We start from the raw sequence: 27,619 nt of genomic DNA on the forward strand, positions 1-27,619 counted from the left end.
TGCACCTCCTGGTAACCGGGCATTGAGCGGCCACCAGGGCCCGGCGCCAGGAGAGCGGGAAGAAAGCAGGTATTATACATCCTGCACAGGACTCCATTATCCTGAGAGGCTCTGCACAATCAGTGGGACAGGAGGGCGCCACCTACAGGAAGTAACGTGCAGCCATTCTCCCATAGCGTCCTGTGGGATACAATGTCACCATCACTCACTGTCATCTATTTAGAGAAGTTAAAGGTCAGACATCACCTTGTTGATCATTATGGACCTTGGATCGCCAGGTCCTGCACAGTCCTGGTCCAGGTCCTTTGAGCAGGAGTTCTATAGGGTCACAGAGTCCCGACCCAAAATGCAGCGACAATTTATAGGAAATAAACCAGAGACTTTGTAGCATCTGAGCCCCGAGGAGGAAGAGGTTTATTATACAAGACACTAATATAACAAGTCACATACAAGCAGCACTGACCGCTCCGCGGGTCTAGTAGTTTTAGGAGTCTCTGCTTCACTCAATTCTGCTTCAAAATCTGCTGAGAAGAAAGAGAGGGGGGGGGGGGGGGGGGTCAGAGGGTGCAAGATCTTACATGGATTTTTATTTCTGCATTAACCCCTTAAAGCCCCTGGCCACTCCCATAGGAGACTTTCCAGTGTAAAGAGATGTGCAGATGAGCCCTCATTCCCCCGCGCCGCCTCCCGCCATGCTGCGTACTGGACATTTTCTTAAGTCTTTTACGGCTTTCACATGACGCCTCCCATATAATATCTCTGTACTGACCCAAAGAATCATCGAAACGCAAAACATTTGTATGTAAATAAATGTCATTTTCCATATTCTGAAGCCAATACCCGAGCGAGGACAATGTACAGTCACATGATGGTAGCAATGGGAGACCGGGACAGACATTCGGGCCCCCACTGCTCTAAGGAAATGGGCTCTGAGCTATTCGGCCTTTAGTAAGAGGTTTTATTTATTGTAATTTTAGACCCTCCAAGGTCACAGATCCAATACATGTGGGACGTTTAATGGGTTAACATGGTATGAAGAGGGTCAGGGGTAAAAACAACCCAGACCCCCCACCCTCTGCCACAATTTGGGATAAAGCAGCCCTGACCAACCTGCTGCAGCTGGTCTAGAGCGACACTCACCCGACTCCTCATCACTGGAGAAGGTCACCGTCACCTTCCTCACATTTTTTCTGGGTGCACGAGATTTAGGAGTCTGGAACTCAGTTTCCTCGGAGGCTTTTGGGGCCTTGTTCAGAGATTTCAGAGGACGTCTCTTACCTGGGGAGGAAACACGACCACAACTGTTCAAGCTACAAGATCCAGTCCGACTTCACTGCAGGAGAAGAGCAGAGCCATCCGCCCGCGTGGGGGATTCTCCAGCGCACGAGGAGAAGAGCAGAGCCATCCGCCCGCGTGGGGGATTCTCCAGCGCACGAGGAGAAGAGCAGAGCCATCCGCCCGCGTGGGGGATTCTCCAGCGCACGAGGAGAAGAGCAGAGCCATCCGCCCGCGTGGGGGATTCTCCAGCGCACGAGGAGAAGAGCAGAGCCATCCGCCCGCGTGGGGGATTCTCCAGCGCACGAGGAGAAGAGCAGAGCCATCCGCCCGCGTGGGGGATTCTCCAGCGCACGAGGAGAAGAGCAGAGCCATCCGCCCGCGTGGGGGATTCTCCAGCGCACGAGGAGAAGAGCAGAGCCATCCGCCCGCGTGGGGGATTCTCCAGCGCACGAGGAGAAGAGCAGAGCCATCCGCCCGCGTGGGGGATTCTCCAGCGCACGAGGAGAAGAGCAGAGCCATCCGCCCGCGTGGGGGATTCTCCAGCGCACGAGGAGAAGAGCAGAGCCATCCGCCCGCGTGGGGGATTCTCCAGCGCACGAGGAGAAGAGCAGAGCCATCCGCCCGCGTGGGGGATTCTCCAGCGCACGAGGAGAAGAGCAGAGCCATCCGCCCGCGTGGGGGATTCTCCAGCGCACGAGGAGAAGAGCAGAGCCATCCGCCCGCGTGGGGGATTCTCCAGCGCACGAGGAGAAGAGCAGAGCCATCCGCCCGCGTGGGGGATTCTCCAGCGCACGAGGAGAAGAGCAGAGCCATCCGCCCGCGTGGGGGATTCTCCAGCGCACGAGGAGAAGAGCAGAGCCATCCGCCCGCGTGGGGGATTCTCCAGCGCACGAGGAGAAGAGCAGAGCCATCCGCCCGCGTGGGGGATTCTCCAGCGCACGAGGAGAAGAGCAGAGCCATCCGCCCGCGTGGGGGATTCTCCAGCGCACGAGGAGAAGAGCAGAGCCATCCGCCCGCGTGGGGGATTCTCCAGCGCACGAGGAGAAGAGCAGAGCCATCCGCCCGCGTGGGGGATTCTCCAGCGCACGAGGAGAAGAGCAGAGCCATCCGCCCGCGTGGGGGATTCTCCAGCGCACGAGGAGAAGAGCAGAGCCATCCGCCCGCGTGGGGGATTCTCCAGCGCACGAGGAGAAGAGCAGAGCCATCCGCCCGCGTGGGGGATTCTCCAGCGCACGAGGAGAAGAGCAGAGCCATCCGCCCGCGTGGGGGATTCTCCAGCGCACGAGGAGAAGAGCAGAGCCATCCGCCCGCGTGGGGGATTCTCCAGCGCACGAGGAGAAGAGCAGAGCCATCCGCCCGCGTGGGGGATTCTCCAGCGCACGAGGAGAAGAGCAGAGCCATCCGCCCGCGTGGGGGATTCTCCAGCGCACGAGGAGAAGAGCAGAGCCATCCGCCCGCGTGGGGGATTCTCCAGCGCACGAGGAGAAGAGCAGAGCCATCCGCCCGCGTGGGGGATTCTCCAGCGCACGAGGAGAAGAGCAGAGCCATCCGCCCGCGTGGGGGATTCTCCAGCGCACGAGGAGAAGAGCAGAGCCATCCGCCCGCGTGGGGGATTCTCCAGCGCACGAGGAGAAGAGCAGAGCCATCCGCCCGCGTGGGGGATTCTCCAGCGCACGAGGAGAAGAGCAGAGCCATCCGCCCGCGTGGGGGATTCTCCAGCGCACGAGGAGAAGAGCAGAGCCATCCGCCCGCGTGGGGGATTCTCCAGCGCACGAGGAGAAGAGCAGAGCCATCCGCCCGCGTGGGGGATTCTCCAGCGCACGAGGAGAAGAGCAGAGCCATCCGCCCGCGTGGGGGATTCTCCAGCGCACGAGGAGAAGAGCAGAGCCATCCGCCCGCGTGGGGGATTCTCCAGCGCACGAGGAGAAGAGCAGAGCCATCCGCCCGCGTGGGGGATTCTCCAGCGCACGAGGAGAAGAGCAGAGCCATCCGCCCGCGTGGGGGATTCTCCAGCGCACGAGGAGAAGAGCAGAGCCATCCGCCCGCGTGGGGGATTCTCCAGCGCACGAGGAGAAGAGCAGAGCCATCCGCCCGCGTGGGGGATTCTCCAGCGCACGAGGAGAAGAGCAGAGCCATCCGCCCGCGTGGGGGATTCTCCAGCGCACGAGGAGAAGAGCAGAGCCATCCGCCCGCGTGGGGGATTCTCCAGCGCACGAGGAGAAGAGCAGAGCCATCCGCCCGCGTGGGGGATTCTCCAGCGCACGAGGAGAAGAGCAGAGCCATCCGCCCGCGTGGGGGATTCTCCAGCGCACGAGGAGAAGAGCAGAGCCATCCGCCCGCGTGGGGGATTCTCCAGCGCACGAGGAGAAGAGCAGAGCCATCCGCCCGCGTGGGGGATTCTCCAGCGCACGAGGAGAAGAGCAGAGCCATCCGCCCGCGTGGGGGATTCTCCAGCGCACGAGGAGAAGAGCAGAGCCATCCGCCCGCGTGGGGGATTCTCCAGCGCACGAGGAGAAGAGCAGAGCCATCCGCCCGCGTGGGGGATTCTCCAGCGCACGAGGAGAAGAGCAGAGCCATCCGCCCGCGTGGGGGATTCTCCAGCGCACGAGGAGAAGAGCAGAGCCATCCGCCCGCGTGGGGGATTCTCCAGCGCACGAGGAGAAGAGCAGAGCCATCCGCCCGCGTGGGGGATTCTCCAGCGCACGAGGAGAAGAGCAGAGCCATCCGCCCGCGTGGGGGATTCTCCAGCGCACGAGGAGAAGAGCAGAGCCATCCGCCCGCGTGGGGGATTCTCCAGCGCACGAGGAGAAGAGCAGAGCCATCCGCCCGCGTGGGGGATTCTCCAGCGCACGAGGAGAAGAGCAGAGCCATCCGCCCGCGTGGGGGATTCTCCAGCGCACGAGGAGAAGAGCAGAGCCATCCGCCCGCGTGGGGGATTCTCCAGCGCACGAGGAGAAGAGCAGAGCCATCCGCCCGCGTGGGGGATTCTCCAGCGCACGAGGAGAAGAGCAGAGCCATCCGCCCGCGTGGGGGATTCTCCAGCGCACGAGGAGAAGAGCAGAGCCATCCGCCCGCGTGGGGGATTCTCCAGCGCACGAGGAGAAGAGCAGAGCCATCCGCCCGCGTGGGGGATTCTCCAGCGCACGAGGAGAAGAGCAGAGCCATCCGCCCGCGTGGGGGATTCTCCAGCGCACGAGGAGAAGAGCAGAGCCATCCGCCCGCGTGGGGGATTCTCCAGCGCACGAGGAGAAGAGCAGAGCCATCCGCCCGCGTGGGGGATTCTCCAGCGCACGAGGAGAAGAGCAGAGCCATCCGCCCGCGTGGGGGATTCTCCAGCGCACGAGGAGAAGAGCAGAGCCATCCGCCCGCGTGGGGGATTCTCCAGCGCACGAGGAGAAGAGCAGAGCCATCCGCCCGCGTGGGGGATTCTCCAGCGCACGAGGAGAAGAGCAGAGCCATCCGCCCGCGTGGGGGATTCTCCAGCGCACGAGGAGAAGAGCAGAGCCATCCGCCCGCGTGGGGGATTCTCCAGCGCACGAGGAGAAGAGCAGAGCCATCCGCCCGCGTGGGGGATTCTCCAGCGCACGAGGAGAAGAGCAGAGCCATCCGCCCGCGTGGGGGATTCTCCAGCGCACGAGGAGAAGAGCAGAGCCATCCGCCCGCGTGGGGGATTCTCCAGCGCACGAGGAGAAGAGCAGAGCCATCCGCCCGCGTGGGGGATTCTCCAGCGCACGAGGAGAAGAGCAGAGCCATCCGCCCGCGTGGGGGATTCTCCAGCGCACGAGGAGAAGAGCAGAGCCATCCGCCCGCGTGGGGGATTCTCCAGCGCACGAGGAGAAGAGCAGAGCCATCCGCCCGCGTGGGGGATTCTCCAGCGCACGAGGAGAAGAGCAGAGCCATCCGCCCGCGTGGGGGATTCTCCAGCGCACGAGGAGAAGAGCAGAGCCATCCGCCCGCGTGGGGGATTCTCCAGCGCACGAGGAGAAGAGCAGAGCCATCCGCCCGCGTGGGGGATTCTCCAGCGCACGAGGAGAAGAGCAGAGCCATCCGCCCGCGTGGGGGATTCTCCAGCGCACGAGGAGAAGAGCAGAGCCATCCGCCCGCGTGGGGGATTCTCCAGCGCACGAGGAGAAGAGCAGAGCCATCCGCCCGCGTGGGGGATTCTCCAGCGCACGAGGAGAAGAGCAGAGCCATCCGCCCGCGTGGGGGATTCTCCAGCGCACGAGGAGAAGAGCAGAGCCATCCGCCCGCGTGGGGGATTCTCCAGCGCACGAGGAGAAGAGCAGAGCCATCCGCCCGCGTGGGGGATTCTCCAGCGCACGAGGAGAAGAGCAGAGCCATCCGCCCGCGTGGGGGATTCTCCAGCGCACGAGGAGAAGAGCAGAGCCATCCGCCCGCGTGGGGGATTCTCCAGCGCACGAGGAGAAGAGCAGAGCCATCCGCCCGCGTGGGGGATTCTCCAGCGCACGAGGAGAAGAGCAGAGCCATCCGCCCGCGTGGGGGATTCTCCAGCGCACGAGGAGAAGAGCAGAGCCATCCGCCCGCGTGGGGGATTCTCCAGCGCACGAGGAGAAGAGCAGAGCCATCCGCCCGCGTGGGGGATTCTCCAGCGCACGAGGAGAAGAGCAGAGCCATCCGCCCGCGTGGGGGATTCTCCAGCGCACGAGGAGAAGAGCAGAGCCATCCGCCCGCGTGGGGGATTCTCCAGCGCACGAGGAGAAGAGCAGAGCCATCCGCCCGCGTGGGGGATTCTCCAGCGCACGAGGAGAAGAGCAGAGCCATCCGCCCGCGTGGGGGATTCTCCAGCGCACGAGGAGAAGAGCAGAGCCATCCGCCCGCGTGGGGGATTCTCCAGCGCACGAGGAGAAGAGCAGAGCCATCCGCCCGCGTGGGGGATTCTCCAGCGCACGAGGAGAAGAGCAGAGCCATCCGCCCGCGTGGGGGATTCTCCAGCGCACGAGGAGAAGAGCAGAGCCATCCGCCCGCGTGGGGGATTCTCCAGCGCACGAGGAGAAGAGCAGAGCCATCCGCCCGCGTGGGGGATTCTCCAGCGCACGAGGAGAAGAGCAGAGCCATCCGCCCGCGTGGGGGATTCTCCAGCGCACGAGGAGAAGAGCAGAGCCATCCGCCCGCGTGGGGGATTCTCCAGCGCACGAGGAGAAGAGCAGAGCCATCCGCCCGCGTGGGGGATTCTCCAGCGCACGAGGAGAAGAGCTGAGCTATACGCACGCGTGGGGGATTCTCCAGTGCACTAGAATAGCTGAGCTATACGCACGCGTGGGGGATTCTCCAGTGCACTAGAATAGCTGAGCCATCCGCCCGCGTGGGGGATTCTCCAGTGCACTAGAATAGCTGAGCTATACGCCAATGCACTACTCATTTAATACCTGCAGACAATCCTGGAATCACTTACCAGCAGGATTTTTCTTCACAGCTGATGGTGGGACGCCTCCATTGTGGATTTCCTCTCCAGCGATGTCCAGGTTCTCTAAGCCTTTGTTGTGACAAACACTGAGCTTCTGCTCAAACTCATCAACCTGTGTCTGGAGGAGAAACAAAAGCAACGCTTAAAGGATATTCATCACCAGGATCAAGGACTGTAAACCCAGCGGACAAACGGCTGTGCACCTCCTGCAGATCCTCATCTTGTAGCCTTTAATGTTAGTTTTCACAAAAAAAAGCCCTACAATTATGTAAATGAGCCTGAAGGACTCCATTAACCTCTCATTGCACAATTTATCCCCTAACAACTTTCATTTTTGTATTTTCATTTTTCACTTCCTACCTTCAAAAATCCAGACCATGTACTGGAAAGCAGGAAAAAAAAATTTCCTGGCGCTTTTCATAGTTGAGTGCACGGAGCGGCGGGCGGCGTCATTGCCACCATTATGAGGACATACAGCATTTTCGACTTTGGGCGCCATTTTCCGTTATTGAGTTACTCGCTGGGAACAATAGTTTTTATACTTTGATATATTGGACATTAGTGTCTTGGCGATGCCCAAAATATTTGTGAATTTTATGTTAAAGGGAAGGATTAAAACTTTTAGGGTATTTTTTCAGACCCCCCCCCTCTCTCAGCCTGCGATCCCTCTCCAAACATTGACAGACAACGTGTGAGGTTGGTAAGGGGTTAAAGCCATTTTGCTATAAATAATAATAAGGGCACAAGAAGCCTAAAGAAGAGGAGGTCCTGCAGAGGGGGCGCACACCGGTGTCAGTGCTTGGTTTACAATCCTTCATCCTGGTGGTAGATCTCCTATAACACATTGATTTGCATTGTTTTCAGCCTATTGTCAGGGAGAGGAACACGATCTACAGAGACCTTCAGGCCGTGGGGAGCAGGGACCCCGAGATTACAATGTGTATACAGACTACTAGCAATGAGAAGGGGTCTCCAGGATCCCCGGCCGCCTCAGGCTCTCGCCCCCTTGTGTTAGAAGCCTTTACTGCACTTACAGGACATTGATCCCTTTATTTTTCCCCCCAACTCTTTTTGACCTATAAACCAGAAGCCTTTGTATCCCAAGATAAATGGCCCCCGGATTTCTAGCAGCACCCAGCGTCCTGCGCACGGCTCAGCGTCACCATGGAGATGACACACATTCTGCAGGGGAAGCTGCCCCCCCCCCCCCCACTATTGGCTGAAAAGAAGTTACCACCTCCTGCAGAGAACCCGTCACCACATTTTCACAAATATAGCTGATAGGTTCCAATAGAGACCCATTAAAGGGCCTGTCCAGTGTCAGCAAATAATTGATAAGCTTTGTGTAAGGAAAACTTCAATAATTTCCCAATTGTAGAATCCCTGGTCATGTCACACAGGTGCACGGCTCGTTATATCCCTGGTCATGTGATGTCACACAGGTGCACGGCTCGTTATATCCCTGGTCATGTGATGTCACACAGGTGCACGGCTCGTTATATCCCTGGTCATGTGATGTCACACAGGTGCATGGCTCGTTATATCCCCGGTCATGTGATGTCACACAGGTGCACGGCTCGTTATATCCCCGGTCATGTGAGGTCACACAGGTTCATGGCTCGTTATATCCCTGGTCATGTGATGTCACACAGGTGCATGGCTCGTTATATCCCTGGTCATGTGATGTCACACAGGTGCACGGCTCGTTATATCCCTGGTCATGTGATGTCACACAGGTGCATGGCTCGTTATATCCCTGGTCATGTGATGTCACACAGGTGCATGGCTCGTTATATCCCTGGTCATGTGATGTCACACAGGTGCACGGCTCGTTATATCCCTGGTCATGTGATGTCACACAGGTGCACGGCGTGTTATATCCCTGGTCATGTGATGTCACACAGGTGCACGGCTCGTTATATCCCTGGTCATGTGATGTCACACAGGTGCACGGCTCGTTATATCCCTGGTCATGTGATGTCACACAGGTGCACGGCTCGTTATATCCCTGGTCATGTGATGTCACACAGGTGCACGGCTCGTTATATCCCTGGTCATGTGATGTCACACAGGTGCACGGCTCGTTATATCCCTGGTCATGTGATGTCACACAGGTGCACGGCTCGTTATATCCCTGGTCATGTGATGTCACACAGGTGCACGGCTCGTTATATCCCTGGTCATGTGATGTCACACAGGTGCACGGCTCGTTATATCCCTGGTCATGTGATGTCTCACAGGTGCACGGCTCGTACATCCCTGGTCATGTGATGTCTCACAGGTGCACGGCTCGTTATATCCCTGGTCATGTGATGTCACACTGGTGCACAGCTCGTTATATCCCTGGTCATGTGATGTCACACAGGTGCACGGCTCGTTAGATTCCCGGTCACGTGATGTCACACAGGTGCACGGCTCGTTAGATCCCCGGTCACGTGATGTCACACAGGTGCACGGCTCATTATATCCCTGGTCATGTGATGTCACACAGGTGCACGGCTCGTTAGATCCCTACCTTGAGCTCGGGCTTGGCTCCTCTGCGCATCTTTCCTATCACGGTGAGGAAGGAGCTGTACACGGCGTCATCGCTCAGTTTGTCTCCGTAACAGTCGAAGCAATCGTGCAGTTTATTCAGCGCTTTCTCCGTGAAGGGGAGGAGCGAGAGACAAAGGGCGAGATCCCTCCACTGCCGCTCCGTCCTAGGAGGAAACACGTGTCTGACAAAGCACCGAGATCAGGACTGCACCACGGCGCCAGCACCCGGAGACACTTACCTGGCCGTGCGGAACCTATGGCACAGCTTCTCTACCAGGCTCTCGCTCTGCTTGTCCTTGGTGATGTAAGACAGGAGGTGCCTGAGGAAACCACAAGAAAACTGTAACTAATACAGCGCCAGGTAAAGACAAGGCCTACGGCACAAGTGGCAGCCAATCCGTGGCCCCAGTGACGGCCATTGTGCTAGGGGCCCGCTGTTTGCAGCCGCACGTATCAGCGTTATGGGCACAGGACCTTAACCCCTTTGTGTCTGGGCCTTTCAGTCCTTTAGGGCCCGCCCGGTGTCATTCTTGGAGGTGATAACCATAGACCAGGGGGAGGAGCATAGGACGGAGGGAGGAGCCATTCAGAGCAGATCTGCAGCGTCACATGTTACAGGATATAAAAGGTTTATTTTTTTTGTAATTTGGACATATGGGGGGGGATTATTTTTTTTTTTGTGGGTGAGATCCACTTTTCAGGGACATCATTTATGGTGGGGGGGGCGGCTTAATAGCCAATAATCTGATTTTATTAACTATTGGTGGTGGTAAAAAAAAAAAAAAAAAATCATGAATACTTCTTTATGGTTTTTAGCATTTTTTCCCTGGACGTTCAGCGATACCATAAAAATAGTGTGTTCTCTTTATTCTCTGGGTCATCACGATTACTGCAATTCACCATTTAAGTGCTGAAAACCCAAACTCTGCTTCTACTCGAGGAAAAAAAAAAAAATCTCACCTCACCGGCTGGGGCAGGGTCCGGCTGGCTATATACTGGGGGGGGGGCAGGGTCCGGCAGGCTATATACTGGGGGGGGGGGGGGCAGGGTCCGGCAGGCTATATACTGGGGGGGGGGGGCAGGGTCCGGCAGGCTATATACTGGGGGGGGGGGGCAGGGTCCGGCAGGCTATATACTGGGGGTGGGGGGTGGGGGCAGGGTCCGGCAGGCTATATACTGGGGGGGCAGGTGCCGGCAGGCTATACACTGGGGGGCAGGGCGCGGCAGGCTATATACTGGGGGGGCAGGGTCCGGCAGGCTATATACTGGGGGGGCAGAGTCCGGCAGGCTATATACTGGGGGGGCAGAGTCCGGCAGGCTATATACTGGGGGGGGCAGGGTCCGGCAGGCTATATACTGGGGGGGCAGAGTCCGGCAGGCTATATACTGGGGGGGCAGAGTCCGGCAGGCTATATACTGGGGGGGCAGGGTCCGGCAGGCTATACACTGGGGGGGCAGGGTCCGGCAGGCTATATACTGGGGGGGGCAGGGTCCGGCAGGCTATATACTGGGGGGGCAGAGTCCGGCAGGCTATATACTGGGGGGGCAGAGTCCGGCAGGCTATATACTGGGGGGGCAGAGTCCGGCAGGCTATACACTGGGGGGGCAGGGTCCGGCAGGCTATATACTGGGGGGGGCAGAGTCCGGCAGGCTATATACTGGGGGGGCAGAGTCCGGCAGGCTATATACTGGGGGGGCAGGGTCCGGCAGGCTATATACTGGGGGGGGCAGGGTCCGGCAGGCTATATACTGGGGGGGCAGGGTCCGGCAGGCTATATACTGGGGGGGCAGGGTCCGGCAGGCTATATACTGGGGGGGCAGGGTCCGGCAGGCTATATACTGGGGGGGCAGAGTCCGGCAGGCTATATACTGGGGGGGGCAGGGTCCGGCAGGCTATACACTGGGGGGGCTGTGACCAATGCATTTCCCACCCTCAGCTTATACTCGAGTCAGTAGTTTTTCCCAGGTTTTTGTGGTAAAATTAGGGGCCTCTGCTCATACGCGAGTATATACGGTATATTTTTTTTGTTTACAGAGCTGTGTTAGAGCTTATTTTTTGTGGGACAAGCTGTACTTTTCTTGGTATCATGTTGGGGTAAATTTTACTTTTTGATCACTTTTTATGCGGTTAAAATTTTACAATTTGTGAAGTTTTTTGTGTGTTTTTTTCTTTTTTTTACGGCGTTCACTGTACGGGTTTAGTGACAATTTTATTTTATTGGATGGGTTGTTATGGACTTTTGATACCCAATGTGTTTTTTGCGATTATCACTTATGTTTTGATTACTGCATGGAACGGTACTTCAGGGGACCTTTCATTCTTTTTTCAATAATTAAAAAAAATTTTTTTTTTTTTATACAGTTTTATTTTGCCCCAGGGAGGGACATGAACAAGTGTTCATTGTAATATACTGCAATACTAATGTACTGCAGTGTATTACATGGTCAGCAGGCAGCTACTATAGGCAGCCCTGGGATTAGGGTGCCCTGCACGGAGGGTACCAGTCGCCGCACTGATGCACCATAGACCCCGTGGTCACTATGACCGTGGCGTCTATAGGGTTAAACAGTCGGGATCGCGATGGCACGGGCTCAGCTTCTGAGACTGGGCGATCGCCATGACACGATTCTACGTCAAGGTGCGGAAAGGGGTTAAGGCAAGTTCTGTAAGAGTTGGTCCACACAATCCGCCTACAAGGCTGCAATACAACGCGGGTTCCATTAGATACATCTGTGGGATTCTACAAGTGTGTTACACATTATTGCTATAGTCAATACTCAGCGCTGCTACATAACCAGTAGAGACTGAGGATAGACTGTCGCTCGTAGTTTTATGGACAATATATAATATGGTAATAAAAGTAGATGTTTCCATGTGATCACCTCATAATGGTGTGGAAAGGCTCCTCCTCCACGCCACAGTCCGGGTCTGACAAGCGGCTGATTATATCCGGCAGAAGGTTGTACACCGCATTGCCCTGGAAGACAGGACAAGATATCAAGGATCTAGAGTATTATATGCCAGCACTGATGAGTCCTGCGCACGCACCTTGTTAGACAGCTCCGTGAAGAAATTCTTGGCCAGAGAGGAGATTTCTGGGTCGGAATCGATAAGGAGCACGGCCATCTCACTGACCTGCCCTTTAACCTTTACCATGTCCTTTAAGATCAGATGTGTCATTACAATGGCCGAGGTCCTGCGAACTTCACGAGACTCGTCCCGCAGTCTAAGGTACAAGGAAAGAGCAATTGGAAATATCCAAAGTCTTCAGCATAGCATATATACAATATACAGTATATGACGGGGGCTGCTGGCAATCAGACCCCACTTCTGGTAAGGATGGGAGCAATCGGTCAGGATCCGCTCTGCAGCTGCCACTGCATGGGAGCAGGTCATAAAACCCCAAGTGCATGGACAGAGCGCTAGCCCCATGCATGTAACTAATGCAGCAATGACCGCACTTACTGCGATTGTCCTCTTACCTGGCATAGAGATGGGGGGTCCAGGGCTCTATGAGATTAGGGAACCTGATGCTGAGGTCTCCTAAGGCAATCATGATGTTTGACCGCACCACTGGCAAAGGAGACTTCTCCAGAAGTGTGAAGACAAGACGCAGGTGAGAGTCACAGAAGTCAGCGCTGGGAAGAGGCGCAAAACAAGAGAAGAAGTCAAATTTAAGGCAATGGCATAAAACCACAAACTACTATAACTGACTGATTAGTTACCTGATCATCATGAACTTTGTAAGTGCCAGCGTGGCTGCCGTGCACAAGGCCGGGTCGCTGCACTTCACAGAATTTTTACAAACCCGGAGAACAAGAGGAAGAAATGCAGAGAGGTACTGCTGCCCTGTGACAAGGGAACGGTTCATACGATTAACCCTTTACACCGTTATTAGAGGCCGAGGAGCACGGGCGGCTCTCACACCCACCATGAAGAAGCTCCTTGTCACAAACTCTCTGAATGAGCTCCGCTTCTGCATCATCGGCAGACGCCCCGACCAGCCCCAGGTCCTCCTCCTGCAAACTCTCATCGCCCTGCAGAGAAAAACTGCCATTAACATTCTCCCCGAGCAGTCAGAGAACCATCCGGGGAGGCAGTAACCAGCGCGACTATACAGAGTGACTCGCCTCCGCGGATGTAAGGTGTAGACCCACGCCACCCCTGGGGAGTCCTAGGAATATTTCTATACAATGGGTTATAGATTTAGGGGATTAACTTGGCAAAATGCAAACAAAGTAAAACTGGATTCCCTTCAGAGATGCTGGGGGGGGGAGGGGGGGGTGTCTCAGAGGATGGGGCACAAGAGAGACGGGGGCTATTGGAGGACATTCATGTGCTGGGGGCAGGAAGTAGGGAGACCAATATACCCCGCACAGCAATCTAAGGGATAGGATAGGGGGAAGAGCGGGTGGAGATTGATGGGACTGAGCCGTTATACCCCCATCTGGGGAGTCCCTACAAATGGAGGAGCCTCGGTTCTAGTCCAATCCGGGCATTACAACACTTGGAGATACAATCCGAAGGGGAAACAAGAAAGCATTGAGGCTCCTAGAGACCAGTAGTGTAGATTTAGGCTCCAGGTACCACACGCTCCGCGTGTGTGAAGATAATTTCTCATACATGTCTCCAAGTCTCTTAGAAACTAGATGGCTTCCTTGGATACAACCACCTCACATTGTGCAGCGGTGGCCAGACATGCGCTATAGAGCTCCGCCGGACCTCCTGGCTTCAGCGATCATTACCACAGGACGGCTGCAGGACCTGCAGTAACTCCAGGACATTTTATATACTAAAACTTGTGTCTTTGTGCAATCCCTCCAGCAGAGGTGGTCGTATATAAGGACAGTCTTGTTTCTAAGGGACTATATCACTACATTTATGAGAAATTATCTTCACCAAGGTCATTTTTTTTTTTTTTTAATAACATCAAAAATTTAAGAAATGTTTATAAATGGCAGATTAATGACACTGAATGTGACTGCCGAGATGAGAAAACCCCTTTAACTGCAACGTGTAACCGCACCCTGAATAATGTAACTAGATTGGAAAAAGGAGTGTCAAAAAAGAAAAGCAAGCAAAAAGTTTGATGCCATTGAGGTCCTTTGATGGCCGCACCGGGCCGCCCAGGAGGCAGGTCTGCGCGCAGGCGTGGCCTCGGCTACAGGGCCGCCCAGGAGGCAGGTCTGCGCGCAGGCGTGGCCTCGGCTACAGGGCCGCCCAGGAGGCAGGTCTGCGCGCAGGCGTGGCCTCGGCTACAGGGCCGCCCAGGAGGCAGGTCTGCGCGCAGGCGTGGCCTCGGCTACAGGGCCGCCCAGGAGGCAGGTCTGCGCGCAGGCGTGGCCTCGGCTACAGGGCCGCCCAGGAGGCAGGTCTGCGCGCAGGCGTGGCCTCGGCTACAGGGCCGCCCAGGAGGCAGGTCTGCGCGCAGGCGTGGCCTCGGCTACAGGGCCGCCCAGGAGGCAGGTCTGCGCGCAGGCGTGGCCTCGGCTACAGGGCCGCCCAGGAGGCAGGTCTGCGCGCAGGCGTGGCCTCGGCTACAGGGCCGCCCAGGAGGCAGGTCTGCGCGCAGGCGTGGCCTCGGCTACAGGGCCGCCCAGGAGGCAGGTCTGCGCGCAGGCGTGGCCTCGGCTACAGGGCCGCCCAGGAGGCAGGTCTGCGCGCAGGCGTGGCCTCGGCTACAGGGCCGCCCAGGAGGCAGGTCTGCGCGCAGGCGTGGCCTCGGCTACAGGGCCGCCCAGGAGGCAGGTCTGCGCGCAGGCGTGGCCTCGGCTACAGGGCCGCCCAGGAGGCAGGTCTGCGCGCAGGCGTGGCCTCGGCTACAGGGCCGCCCAGGAGGCAGGTCTGCGCGCAGGCGTGGCCTCGGCTACAGGGCCGCCCAGGAGGCAGGTCTGCGCGCAGGCGTGGCCTCGGCTACAGGGCCGCCCAGGAGGCAGGTCTGCGCGCAGGCGTGGCCTCAGCTGTAGGGGCCGCCCAGGAGCAGGTCTGCGCGCAGGCGTGGCCTCAGCGAGGTCCTATGGTCCCTAGATTGTTCAATGACTGGAGTGTCCATCTAATGTCTTCAAAGCCCTGCCCTGAAGAATTGCACCGGGGGAAGGGGGGTCCTGGTGTTGTAAATGAAAACTGATGTTGGGATTAATAAATATGACCAGAAAAACACAGTTTCCAAATTCATCCCCCCCACTATTTTTGGTCCAGGTGGAGGACACTGGGGAAGTTATGAACATGTGGACCCCAAGATCCCAGGCTACGGATCCATCCCTGCTGACGCCTCTGTATACAGTCACATTGTAACCCACTCACCTTACACTTCCCTTGTTTGTTCTTCCCCAGTTTCTCCGCTTCTTGCTCTTCTTTCAAAACCCTTTTTCTCCTTAATTCTGCACTGACGGTACATTCCAGGTGCACCACAAGCTGCAGAGCGACGTCTCCGGCCAGGGACAGCAGGTGGGTGAGGAGATGGGCCGGCAGCTCGGATGCTGGAGGGGAAGGGGTGCAGTTACTGCTGAGGTCTCAGGATTGTGCTGCAGCCAATGATCCTGTAACTCACCTTCTCCTCGGCTGTTCAGGACCTGCTGCACCTGCAGGCTGCATCTGTACAAGACGTCTGCGCTCATCTCCTCCGGCTCCTCCCCCATCTCATACATCAGTTTCATCACCGCCTCCTTGAAGGTTAACCAGTGCATGTCCTGCTGTGTGATCCCTTATAGGGGAAAAGCCCAAACAGAGACAAGTGGGGATAAATAATAGTAACATATAACACAATAACATAAGTCTCTATAGACTTCACCTCCAACCACGGCGTCCGTAACACTCTGGAACAGGCGGTGGCTCCTTGGAAGATGCAGCGGAGGAGACGTCTTCCCCGGGGCAGACTGGAGACATAGATACAAGTTTGTGGAGCAATAACACAAAACATCTAATCATCACGCTACTATTAAACCGCGCAGCACGGAGAAGATATTGCAGCCAGGACACAAACCAACCTTGTGGCCTTGGGTGATCTTCAGGATGCAGTTACACACTTCACGAGCGAGCGGATAGTCCTTGTGTACGTCTTGTCCCAGTCCCACAGTCACCAGAGTGTCCAAGTTACTGAGAACGATTTCTGGTTGGCCCCTTTAATAGACGTTCGGTTGTTACATCTGTTCTGTACTAGCGCTGCCCTTCACCCGGCTAAACAGGTCACCAGTGACCACCCCCTCCCCCTGTCCCGTCCCCACCACCGGCACCAGGGACGCCCTTAGGTTTGGGGATTCCTGTGATGTTGTCTCTGGGGCAGAGGGAGGGACGCTCTTCGGTTTGGGGATTCCTGTCATGACGTTCCCCCCCCCCCCCTCATAAGCTCGTGTCACCCCTCAGTCTGAGCTCATGCAGGCAGAGCCCTCCTCTTACTGATCATATGACCTTTGTACATGTCCCCTATGAAGGGTAATAATCTCTCTATTACTCACCGAGCCATCATACCCAGCAACATAACTGCAGCGCGACGTTCTACGTCAGAACAAGACACCTTGAGGGTAAACTTCTCCCACAGCAACTGCATCACAGAGGGACGGATTTCCCCTTTTTGTACAAACTCCAAAACCTAAAACGATAGTGATTTTTAAAGGATTAAAATTTCTAGTAAAAAAATCTAATCTTTACAACGTGAATGCTATAAAAGCCCTTACTATCTCCTCCAGGGACTGGATGATGCCAGCAGAGGAGTCCAGCATCAGCAATAACAGATTCCGGACCAAATTCTGAGCCTTCACCCTGGAATAAGAAGTCATGTGATGAGAAGTCACAGCACTAGATGCAGAGTCATTACCAAGGACACAAGCGCTGATCACAGGGACCAGCAGCAGCCTAGAGCGCGCCTCCCCAAATAAAGCGGGTGCAGGTGCTCTACCATCTCCACAAATTGTATTCACCTCCATTGTAGAGGCCTAGAAAATCTGCATTCAGTAGTTCAGTTCTTCCCACCTCAGAGGTGACAGCAGAGATGAGACACCGCGTGAGGCTGCGGCCGCGCTGCTGAACACACGCATTTCAAAACGCAATGAAACAGCTGAGATTTGCTTAACCCCTTAGTGACCGGGCATTTAGTACATTTTTGTATGTGCGGTTTAAGGGTCATTTTTTGCTGTGTTTTTTTTTCGGGACACAGCTAGTATAAGCAACGAAAGTTTTATACCCAACTAAAATTTTTAAAAAGTGTTCAAAGTTTAAAGGCTGTTTTTTTTGTAATTTATGGCGTTTTCTTAATTTGCTAAATAACTCAAAACATTAATGAATTCCCCATTGTGTTGTGGTATATAATATGTTCAGTCTCGGGGAGACTACAGCGATGGTTTTGTAGTGTAGCGGGGGATTTTTATTACATTGGGAAAGGACATTGTATTTTATGAATATTTTTGTGTGGGTTCTTACTTTACATGAGGTCATAAACGACCCGGATGAACATTAACTTTCATTTTTCTTCTTGTACAAGTTTTCCCCTGTAACTGAGGCATCTGTAAGGGTGGCGGTGGCACAGGTGGCGTTTTGAACCTGGGTTTAAAGCAGTACGAAAAAGTAAACTGCAGGCGTTTGGCGTTTGACCATTTTTCATAATCATCTTTAGACGCATGCATTTAACAGACTGCTTAAAAACGGGTTCAAACGCCACGTGTGCCACAACCCGAAGAGCCTCAGTTACAGGGAAATGACCACCCGTGACTGGGGACTCAGATCTGGACTGGTCTTGTCCCAGCTGCTCTGTTTAACCCCTGAAGACCCCAGCGGCTCATTCAGTGCAATGCTGTGAGAGTGGAGAAGGGAGAAACCATAACCACATCTCCCCAGGGTCTCTGTGACGCCCTGAGACAGTCCTGCTCCCGCAGCTAGCCCGGAGCAGTAGAAAACTGTCGAGACGTCTAAATACTTTGCTGCAGACTCAGGACCTGCACCCGCTGACGTCTGAAGTCACCAGCGCTCCCAAACCAAATAAATGGAATGTAAACATTTGCATTTTCAAAACGCCAGTATTAATAAAACCTTGCATTAACAGTTATGTTTTTGGCAATGCGACAGTAATCAACTTTGGCAAATCTCTTCAGCCGTTTCATTAGGTTTTTAAATGCATGTCTAAAAAACCTGGTGTGACTGCACCCTAAAGAACAGGCTCCATAATATAGCTCTTACTACAGCACTCACCTTTCAGACTCTGAAGTGGCTCCAATATAGAGTTGGCGGTAAGCACCCACTACAGCGTCACGAACACCAGGCTCCTTGGACCACACAAGCGGCAGCATTCGGCGCACTCCAATTACAGCCTGAGGTACCCCGAATTGTGACACAGTCACAAAGAATTCTATGACTTCTTGTACCACTAGAAAACATTACCAGCAGTTATTGGGTTAGTTCAACTCTCCTTAAAAATGATCAATACATCTCAAAAGGAAAGTATCCTGAACTCACCAGATGAGGCCGCCTCGTACATCATCTTACTTATTATATCAATGGCTTCTTCTATCTTCACTGAGAAATGGTGAGCGTCAGTCAGGTACTGCACCAGCATCTCCTGCTTGTTCAGCTCAGACCTCTGCTCCTCTGACGCCTCAGGGCTTCTTCACCAACTTCTTGCTTCTCATTTGTGGTTTCTGAACTTTTATCCTTTCCTGAAATATTGTGAAGAATGTTAGATTAGTGAGATGATTAGAATAAGACATCAGGTAGTGAACACAAGGCAAAGCCATCAGGTCCACCACTAGTTTGTAAGTGAAAGACGTGACATGAGAGCAAAGTGATCAAAAGGAACAGCAACAAACCAGAGCGACACATGAACCACCATGAAGCTTCAGTTTGGGCCGGGCCTTCCTCTACCTGTGAAGATTCTCTCCAGAATTCTGGTCACGGCTCCATCCCCATCCTCTAATGACAGCAGAGGGTCCTTCTGGGAAGAGAGAGATTCCCTTCTTTACCAAACAAATGGCCTTTCTGAAAAAAAATAAATAAAAAGTTAACCAAAGAGATTCATTTTCTCAAGAAAAAAAAAAAAAAAAGTGTAAGATCGGCTGATCCTGACTTGTAACTGGTGCTCTTCAGCAGCCCCAGGACGAGCTCACAGAGCTGCTGGGGGAGACGCCACGTCCTCCTCCTCCTCATTGTCCTCCTCTTCCAGGGCATCCAGAGCCTCCAGCAATTCCGGAAGCATGGCCTCCCATTCCTCTTCTGCAGAGATCACTACAACTGGATTACAGCACAAGGATACAACAGTCAGAGCAGCCATGATGTAAGAAACCAATCACGGGGAACAGAACAGCCCACGGGGCCACAAGAACAGACCTGGCGGCTTCCCCTTGTATTTGGCTTGAAGCTCCTTCATTTTATTCCGTTCTTTTTCCAGAGGCCCCTTTAGGTCCGCGCTGCTCAGCTGCAGAACGGAGACAATCACTGAGCAATAATAACTTCATACCCGACACACCCTACAGGTAGAGACTCACCTTACAAGTGAAAGGATTGTTGGCAAGAAAAGATGCAAGAACCTGGATGGCGTTTTTGCAGACCTTGACAGATTTGTCATAGAGGCGGCCGACCACCACGTGACCACCGACTGGAAACGAGACAGAGGCAGAGCCTGGAACCAGAGACACGAGACATCAAGTATTTCAGGAGAAAGTCCGGGGCTGGCACTGGCATGTGGTCGTATCTGAGGGACCATATGACTATATGAGAAATTATCTCCACAGGAACATTTTTTTTAATAACATCCAATTGAAGAAATGTTTACATAAGGCAAATGAATTCAATGTAAATGCCCAGATGGGAAAACCCCTTGAAGCTGAATTGCTGAAGCCGCTTCAAGCGCAGGACTCCAGCAGGAGGGGAAGAAGGTGGAGGAGCCCCCAAGCTCTCAGTGATTGGGGGGGTGGTTACAATCCATTCTGTGTATATGGAATACACTTAGGGGTCTGTCCATGAAAGAAAGTTTTCCATTTTTAACCCCCTGTGCACCAGGATGTATTATAAGGTCCCGGTGCTGCAGGGTTGTATGGGGAGTGCTCATGGGAATTACAGCTGACACCCCCTGTTGTGGCACAAGTCACAGCAGTTACCTGTTAAGTGCCACAGTTGAACTCTACTATGGCACCCAACAATACTGCCGACGGCACTGCCAGGGTAGAATTATATCTGAAATGCTGTGTTTTTTTTTTTTTTATACAAACTGTGAATTAAAGAAAGTTATTTTGTTATCCCGAGTATATTCACGAATCTTGTCTTCATGGAAATATCCCTTTAAACACAACTTTATGTAATATATAAAAGATACAAGTTAATTAAGGTTTCATATAGCCACAAACTTACCTTTTCTTGCACAATACGATTGTAGATTTGCAGGACGCAGGATCGCACATAAGTGTTGACATCGTGGATATGTTCCTGGATAGTGTCCAGGAAACTGTCCCTTGTATTTTTCTCGGACTCGTCCAGGTTGTCTCCACTAAGGACACGGATAACCGTCTCTCCCATTACCGTCAACACAGCGTTTCTCATCATATAAGGCTACGGATGTGCAAGATATAATAACAAGTTACGTTGTATGTGAGGGAAGATAATTCATCGCAGACAATGGAGACATGTTACCTCGCTGTCCAGGTAATCTAAGAGAACGCTGATATGTGGCATCATGATGGCAGGGATCTTCTCAGAGAGCTGAGTGATGAAGCTGCACAGAGTCTTTACTGCCGAGCTTTCCCGGGAGAGGTCCTGACACGACTTCTGACCAATTTTTCTGCAACAATGAAAATGGTTAAATCCCAAAAGCAAAGGAAAATGATGAAAGAAGATAATTACCAGTGTGCAGCGTCTCACCTCATTATTTCCCCACCAGTGCCTTCATTCCGTATTCAGTGGCCCAAAGACTCAGTGCATGGACCAGCAACGGCGCCAGATGCTCAAAGTGCTGCAGGAGCTGAATGACCTTCACACTGACACCTACAAAGTCACAGCACATGTCAGACGCATAAAAATCATTAGCGCTTTAATATCTAAAGGATTCAAAAGACTCGCACCAAGACCCATGAAAGCGAAGATAAACTCCAACAGGGGAGCCACTCATTGTCATAGCAGTTCTCCCCGTCCCCCGTGTATGAGTGCCGGCCTCTGCTCCCTGTAGCTCCCAGTCTTGTAGGTCTCCTCAGTATCTGCACCTCACACTTTGATGGGCAGTATAAATCAAGTTGAGAAAGACCATGAAAAAAAAACTTGCTGTGGGTCCGGCTTACAGCGGCAGCGAGAACCTAATCCACAACCACCAAGATTACAGACCGAGGGCCCGGAGCAGAGACATGCCCAGTGGAGGAGGAGGTCACACGCCAGCTAAGAAGTCCTGTCATGTAGTAAAGGCAAAGCTTCTGGCCCCGCAGTGAGGTCCTTCGCTCAGACTTACTCAGGGTGTCATTCGAGCGCTTCACAGCTACACCAAGCAGATGTGACAAGGCTTCCCACAGGGACTTGTTTTTCAATGCTCCAATACTTGGATTTTCCATCATTTTGTAGCAGCAGCCGGTGACCATGCTGAAAGGAAACATTAATTACACAACGAATAATGAAAAGTTACAGCAAACTCACTTTACCTGCTGTCAGGTTACCAAAGATATGTGCTCACACCCCCTGAGTAATGACCCTACTAAGCCCTCCGCAGATCAGGAACCTGTTGGTCCACTCATACTCTGCCAGACACTTGTGCGGGCAGATCAGTACTGAGGAAACCAGCAATGACGCTTAATGTAGGTCTGGCCTTACAGCGGCAGCGAGAACTACTGCACAGCCACCAAGATTACAGACCGAGGGCAAAGAGCAAAAGGTCAAACCAGAGAAGTCACATTCGCCTTGGACTCATCACACAGCAGGACAAAGAATTAGAGACTCTTACACCAGGTTTTCTAATGCAAAAGCTCCCAAAATGGAAGAAAAGTAAAACAGGATCAAACCTGATAAACTCCTCTTCAATCAATGACATGTTCCAAAGCCGTCGTATATCCAGCTGAAGCAGGTGAGTAACGGTTTGCAGGACGCTCTCCCTCTCGTTCTCCCACAAGAAACCATCCGCTTTAGACTTCGCCTTCCTGCCCTGAGAGCAAAAGAATGGACATAGGAATAAGCTCTTATCTATAGTACAGAGACATCTGTGCACATACGAGGAGCTGGTTCTCCTGTGTGCAGCCTCACAAGGAGCAGCATGGGAGACATTATAGAGCAGAGTCAGCCTGGTCCACCACCTTATAGAATGGACATAGGACTAAGCTCTTATCTATAGTACAGAGACATCTGTGCACATACGAGGAGCTGGATCTCCTGTGTGCAGCCTCACAAGGAGCAGCATGGGAGACATTATAGAGCAGAGTCAGCCTGGTCCACCACCTTATAGAATGGACATAGGACTAAGCTCTTATCTATAGTACAGAGACATCTGTGCACATACGAGGAGCTGGATCTCCTGTGTGCAGGCCTCACAAGGAGCAGCATGGGAGACATTATAGAGCAGAGTCAGCCTGGTCCACCACCTTATAGAATGGACATAGGACTAAGCTCTTATCTATAGTACAGAGACATCAAGGCACATACGAGGAGCTGGATCTCCTGTGTGTAGCCTCACAAGGAGCAGCATGGGAGACATTATAGAGCAGAGTTAGCCTGGTCCACCACCTTATAGAATGGACATAGGAATAAGCTCTTGTATGTGCACAGATGTCTCTGCACACAGGAGATCCAGCTCCTCCTCTATAGTACAGCCTCACAAGGAGCAGCATGGAAGACAATATAGAGCAGAGTCAGCCTGGTCCAGCAGCTTACAGAATGGATGTCACATTAGGGACAGCATAAGAGGAATGGAATCTTATTAGAAAACAAGTTCTTAAATGTTCCTGTTGCTTTATGCATCATTTGTTATAAATGCAGAGTAGCCTTCACCTTCCCACTGGGCTCCACATTGCCCAATGCAGCTTATAGGTTTCCACTTCAAACGCCTCCACCAGATGCAAAAGGAGAAAACAGTTCATCTTGAGGGTGTTCAGGTGGAGGTTCCGATCTGCTGAGGCCAGTGACAGGTCTTCCAGCAGGGAGGGCAGTTCACTCGCATGTTGGGAATTTGCTACAAGTAAAGTGCAGACAAGTAAAATTACTGTAGTGCAGGTTCTATGTGCACTACAATTCTGGCAAAATACAAATTAAAGGGCACCTACCACCACAAATCTACCTATAAAGGTAGATCGGGTGGTAGGTGAATCAATGGGACGTGAGGATAGCCCTTTTAAGGGCTAATCCTCACGTCCCCGCACTTTTTTGTAAACTTTTATTACCCCAATATGTTAATTTTGTAATGCGGCTACTTGGGGCGTGGAGTAGCCGCATCTGAGGTTACACGAGGCGGCTACTCCACGGCCCCGGTAGCCACTTTACCCTCCTACTCACCATGTTCGGCGCGCAGCTGTGCTGCGCGCCCCTCATCGCCGATCAGTGACCGTCTGCGAATGCCGCTTCTGCGCATTCGCAGACGGCAGGATCGGCGGATGAGGGCGCGCAGCTACGAGCAGCTGCGCGCCGAACATGGTGAGTAGGAGGGTAAAGTGGCTACCGGGGCGTGGAGAAGCCGCCTCGTGTAACCTCAGATGCGGCTACTCCACGCCCAAGTAGCCGCATTACAAAATTAACATATTGGGGTAATAAAAGTTTACAAAAAAGTGCGGGGACGTGAGGATTAGCCCTTAAAAGGTCTATCATCACGTCCCATTGATTCACCTACCACCCAATCTACCTTTATAGGTAGATTTGTGGTGGTAGGTTTCCTTTAAAGTTCCAACATCTTCCTCCAAAACGTCCGGACATCAGTGCAGCAGACGCGGCCCCTCACTACCATCACTCCCTCCCTGATCAGCCGCACTGGGGTCCTGTAAGTTGTGGGCCATAAATATAATGGGGAAAGCCTCCGCTTCTCACTAGGGACCGTTCAGGTGCTGGTACAGACGTCCACTGTATCCGTCAGGGCTCTGGATCCGCTTATCATTGACAGTGAACTGTTAGATGGAATTTTTTGGATATTGTCCCAGTAATTACTTATAAGTCAGCGATCTAACACTCTACCATCCCCCTCCATTGTCCATAGACCATCACCTACGGCTTGATATCCTGAGTCTACAGCTGGAGATGATAAAACATTGTGGCAAGGTCATGTGACACCATCAGTGCACCCCATGAATCCCCATGGCCTCCCATAGTCCACGCTCCGGCACTTCAGCTACTGCGGGAAGTCTCAGGTTTCTCCATAAAGGTTTGTATTTTGTACAACCCTCCAAACCAAATATAAGTTTTGCCCTTCACCTCATTTCTACAAGTAGTGATACCATAGGGAGCGCACCTGGGGGACTGGGCAGCCAAAATGTACAGATACGGGTTTAGCACTGCCCTCTGTAGTGTCTCCAGACAGATACAGGGCCCCTTTTCCCACCAGCTCAGGGACCGGAATATACCTTGTATATATAGAAATATGACATCAAATCCGTAGCGGCGGCTATGAAATAAGTAGAAGAACTCCGGCATCACCACCTTTCAGGCCAGATCCCCCCCTTCCTTACCTTTAATAAGCAGCTCGAGCAGATCTTCTTTCAGAGCAGCCTCCACCGAGCGAAAATGGCTGCAAAAACACCATATAAAAGGTATAAGACGGCATTTAATGGTGAGGACTCTTCACACTTTGTAGGGGCTGAGATTGTGCACATGGACCCACTGGTCGGGAGCTCTCCATCACAAGCTCCCGACACAGGAAATGACTCGCACAGGTCACTTACATGCCTGATACAAGTTAACCTGTACCCATTCCAACACTTCTGTCACCAACCACAAAGGTGACTATGGTAATTGTGAAATGTCCCGATGAGCCCAAGCAGGGCGAAACATGGCATGTAGGGACATGCTCTACCTGACATCACTACTTTACAGCAGTTTTATAAACCTTCCCTGGGATTCTTGGGTCTTTAAAAGGGCCAGTGTTTATAGGGAAAGGTTCCAGCCATTTAGGGCGGCTCAGAGGTTAGGAAACTTAGGGATTAATAGTCATCTGTCTGGTTAGGGGTTAATAGGGTTAGTACTGCAGAATCTGAATATCAATACAAGTTATGTCACGTCACCTTGCTTGATTTGTTGTCTACAGTTTTCCATCATCTCCTTGTTGTGAAGTAGAAGATAATCGTTCACATAACACCGGAGGGAAGTCACAGGGAAGTGGCAGATTTTATGTCTTCCTCAGCCATCAGATTACCAAAGATCAGTGCTCATCTCTCTGCCTGGGCTCTGCGCCCGGCCCTGTGCAGCTCCCGCTCCGTCCTGTAGGTCCTCTCATGCGCTGACCACACACTCTGGGGGGCAGATTAGCTGAGAAGGACCAGCACTGTGTAATGTAGGTCCGGCCTTACAGCGGCAGCGAGACACTTCTGCGCAGCCACCAAGATTACAGACCGAGGGCAGCGAGCAAAGAGCCGTCCACAGGAGGCACGAGTCACATTCGCCTTGGACTCATCATGTGGCCGAGGAGAGGAAATCCACAGACAGACATTACATATACACTCTATGTACACATTACTTACTAGATCACGCTGTACAGGGAATCGAAGTGCTCTAGGACACACTTGGGGCCCTGGGAGCGGAGGGCGGCTTTATACGCTGGAAAAACAAGTCACAAAACATTAAAGAGGCAAAACTCAGAGACCCCAATAATCACCAGATGGAGACCTCCCACCTGCCGGATCTCTTACCAAGGAGCTGGGCGTCCAGCTGGCGCACAGGCAGAACCTCCTGGACCACATACTGGCCCACTCCTCCACTCCTCAGCAAGTCCTTAAAGGCCAAAGGGACACTGAACTGGACGGCCATAGCGGAGACCTGTGCAGAGGAAAGACATCAAGGTATAAGACGGCATCTGCTGGGGAGGGGAGGGAGGGAGGGGGGGGGGGGGGGGCTGGCTGTGGAAGGGGGGGCCGCATTGGCCAGGCCAGGGGTGATATGTGCCAGGGGTCGCATCGGCCGGGGGAGGGAGGGGGGGGGGCTGGCTGTGGAAGGGGGGGGCCGCATTGGCCAGGCCAGGGGTGATATGTGCCAGGGGTCGCATCGGCCGGGGGAGGGAGGGGAAGGGAGCAGCTGGGTGTGGAAGGGGAGGGGTTGCATCGGCCAGGCCAGGGGTGATATGTGCCAGGGTTCGCATCGGCCGGGGGAGGCTGGCTGTGGAAGGGGAGGGAGGCCGCATTGGCCAGGCCAGGGGTGATATGTGCCAGGGGTCGCATCGGCCGGGGGAGGGAGGGGAAGGGAGCAGCTGGGTGTGGTAGGGGGGGGTTGCATCGGCCAGGCCAGGGGTGATATGTGCCAGGGGTCGCATCGGCCGGGGGAGGGAGGGGGGGGGGGCTGGCTGTGGAAGGGGGGGGCCGCATTGGCCAGGCCAGGGGTGATATGTGCCAGGGGTCGCATCGGCCGGGGGAGGGAGGGGAAGGGGGCAGCTAGGTGTGGAGGGGGGCCGCATTGGCCAGGCCAGGGGTGATATGTGCCGGGGGTCGCATCGGCCGGGGGAGGGGGCTGGGTGTGGAAGGGGGGCCGTATTGGCCAGGGGTGATATGTGTCGGGGGTCGCATCGGCCGGGGGAGGGGGGGTCTGGGTGTGGAAGGGGGGCCGTATCGGCCAGGCCAGGGGTGATATGTGCCGGGGGGGGGGGGGGGGGGGGGGGGGGTCGCATCGGCCGGGGGAGGGAGGGGGGGGATATCTTCTGCTGGGGATAAGGGTGATAACTGCTGGGGGGGGCACTTCTCCCGGGGGAGGGGGTAATATCTGGGGCTTTGCGGGGTCAGGATGTGACGGCAGTCGCTCATCTCATGGAGGACATTACTGCGGCTTGTAAGACAATTCCTGGAGAGAAATCACTGATCTCCCTCTTACCCCACAGCGGGGCTGCCCGGAGCCTGCACACGACCTTTAGAGGGGGGTCATAGGTCATGGGTCAGCCCTCCATCACACGGGGTCACGTGCTGGTCACTTATTAGTGACCCCTGAACGCACGGATCTCCCGAGCGCAACAAGACGGGAAACCATGGAGAAAGAAGCTGCCGGAAGGTGGGGCACAGACACATTCCCGGGCCGCGGGTGACATGAAGGTGCCGGCCTATCCCCGCCCTGCAGAGTGTGAACACTCCTCTAGACGATGCGGTTTGTAGTCCCGCCTCCACTTACCTCAGGCGTCTCCGGTGCCGGCTCCGCGCTCGAACTCCCGGGAGCAGTGAGATCCCAATAACCCGCTGACTTCAAATCTGCTCCTCCCGCCAAAATCTACCCAATCACGATGCACTAACCTCATGATGTCGCGGGATAAAACAGCC

General features: G+C 54.2%; 1 protein-coding gene and 2 non-coding genes across 3 annotated transcripts; all 3 read right to left on the minus strand.

Moving 5' to 3' along the window:
- Positions 1-119: 119 nt before the first annotated feature.
- Positions 120-27,619, minus strand: NCAPD2 (non-SMC condensin I complex subunit D2). Its single transcript, XM_072129446.1, is given in 39 exon segments — positions 120-180; positions 464-521; positions 1,141-1,278; positions 6,692-6,821; positions 9,219-9,402; positions 9,478-9,558; positions 12,122-12,216; positions 12,288-12,465; positions 12,722-12,877; positions 12,965-13,088; positions 13,171-13,276; positions 15,543-15,718; positions 15,790-15,942; positions 16,030-16,114; positions 16,226-16,358; positions 16,694-16,827; positions 16,913-16,997; positions 18,420-18,594; positions 18,684-18,830; positions 18,833-18,883; positions 19,089-19,161; positions 19,163-19,202; positions 19,291-19,344; positions 19,346-19,454; positions 19,551-19,638; positions 19,709-19,806; positions 19,809-19,842; positions 20,571-20,768; positions 20,850-20,997; positions 21,078-21,093; positions 21,096-21,200; positions 21,655-21,782; positions 22,199-22,338; positions 23,178-23,209; positions 23,212-23,358; positions 24,839-24,897; positions 25,847-25,922; positions 26,015-26,141; positions 27,474-27,619. Coding segments are annotated over 38 exon segments (4,113 nt in total). The 5' UTR covers positions 26,133-26,141; positions 27,474-27,619.
- LOC140106807 (small nucleolar RNA U85) lies at positions 21,843-22,115 on the minus strand. The gene has a single exon (XR_011850866.1). It is a non-coding gene; the product is annotated as a small nucleolar RNA U85 (small nucleolar RNA).
- Positions 25,508-25,787, minus strand: LOC140106806 (small nucleolar RNA U85). The gene has a single exon (XR_011850865.1). It is a non-coding gene; the product is annotated as a small nucleolar RNA U85 (small nucleolar RNA).

The sequence above is a fragment of the Engystomops pustulosus genome, chromosome 11 (assembly GCF_040894005.1).
Source record: "Engystomops pustulosus chromosome 11, aEngPut4.maternal, whole genome shotgun sequence".
Taxonomy (NCBI): Eukaryota; Metazoa; Chordata; class Amphibia; order Anura; family Leptodactylidae; genus Engystomops; species Engystomops pustulosus.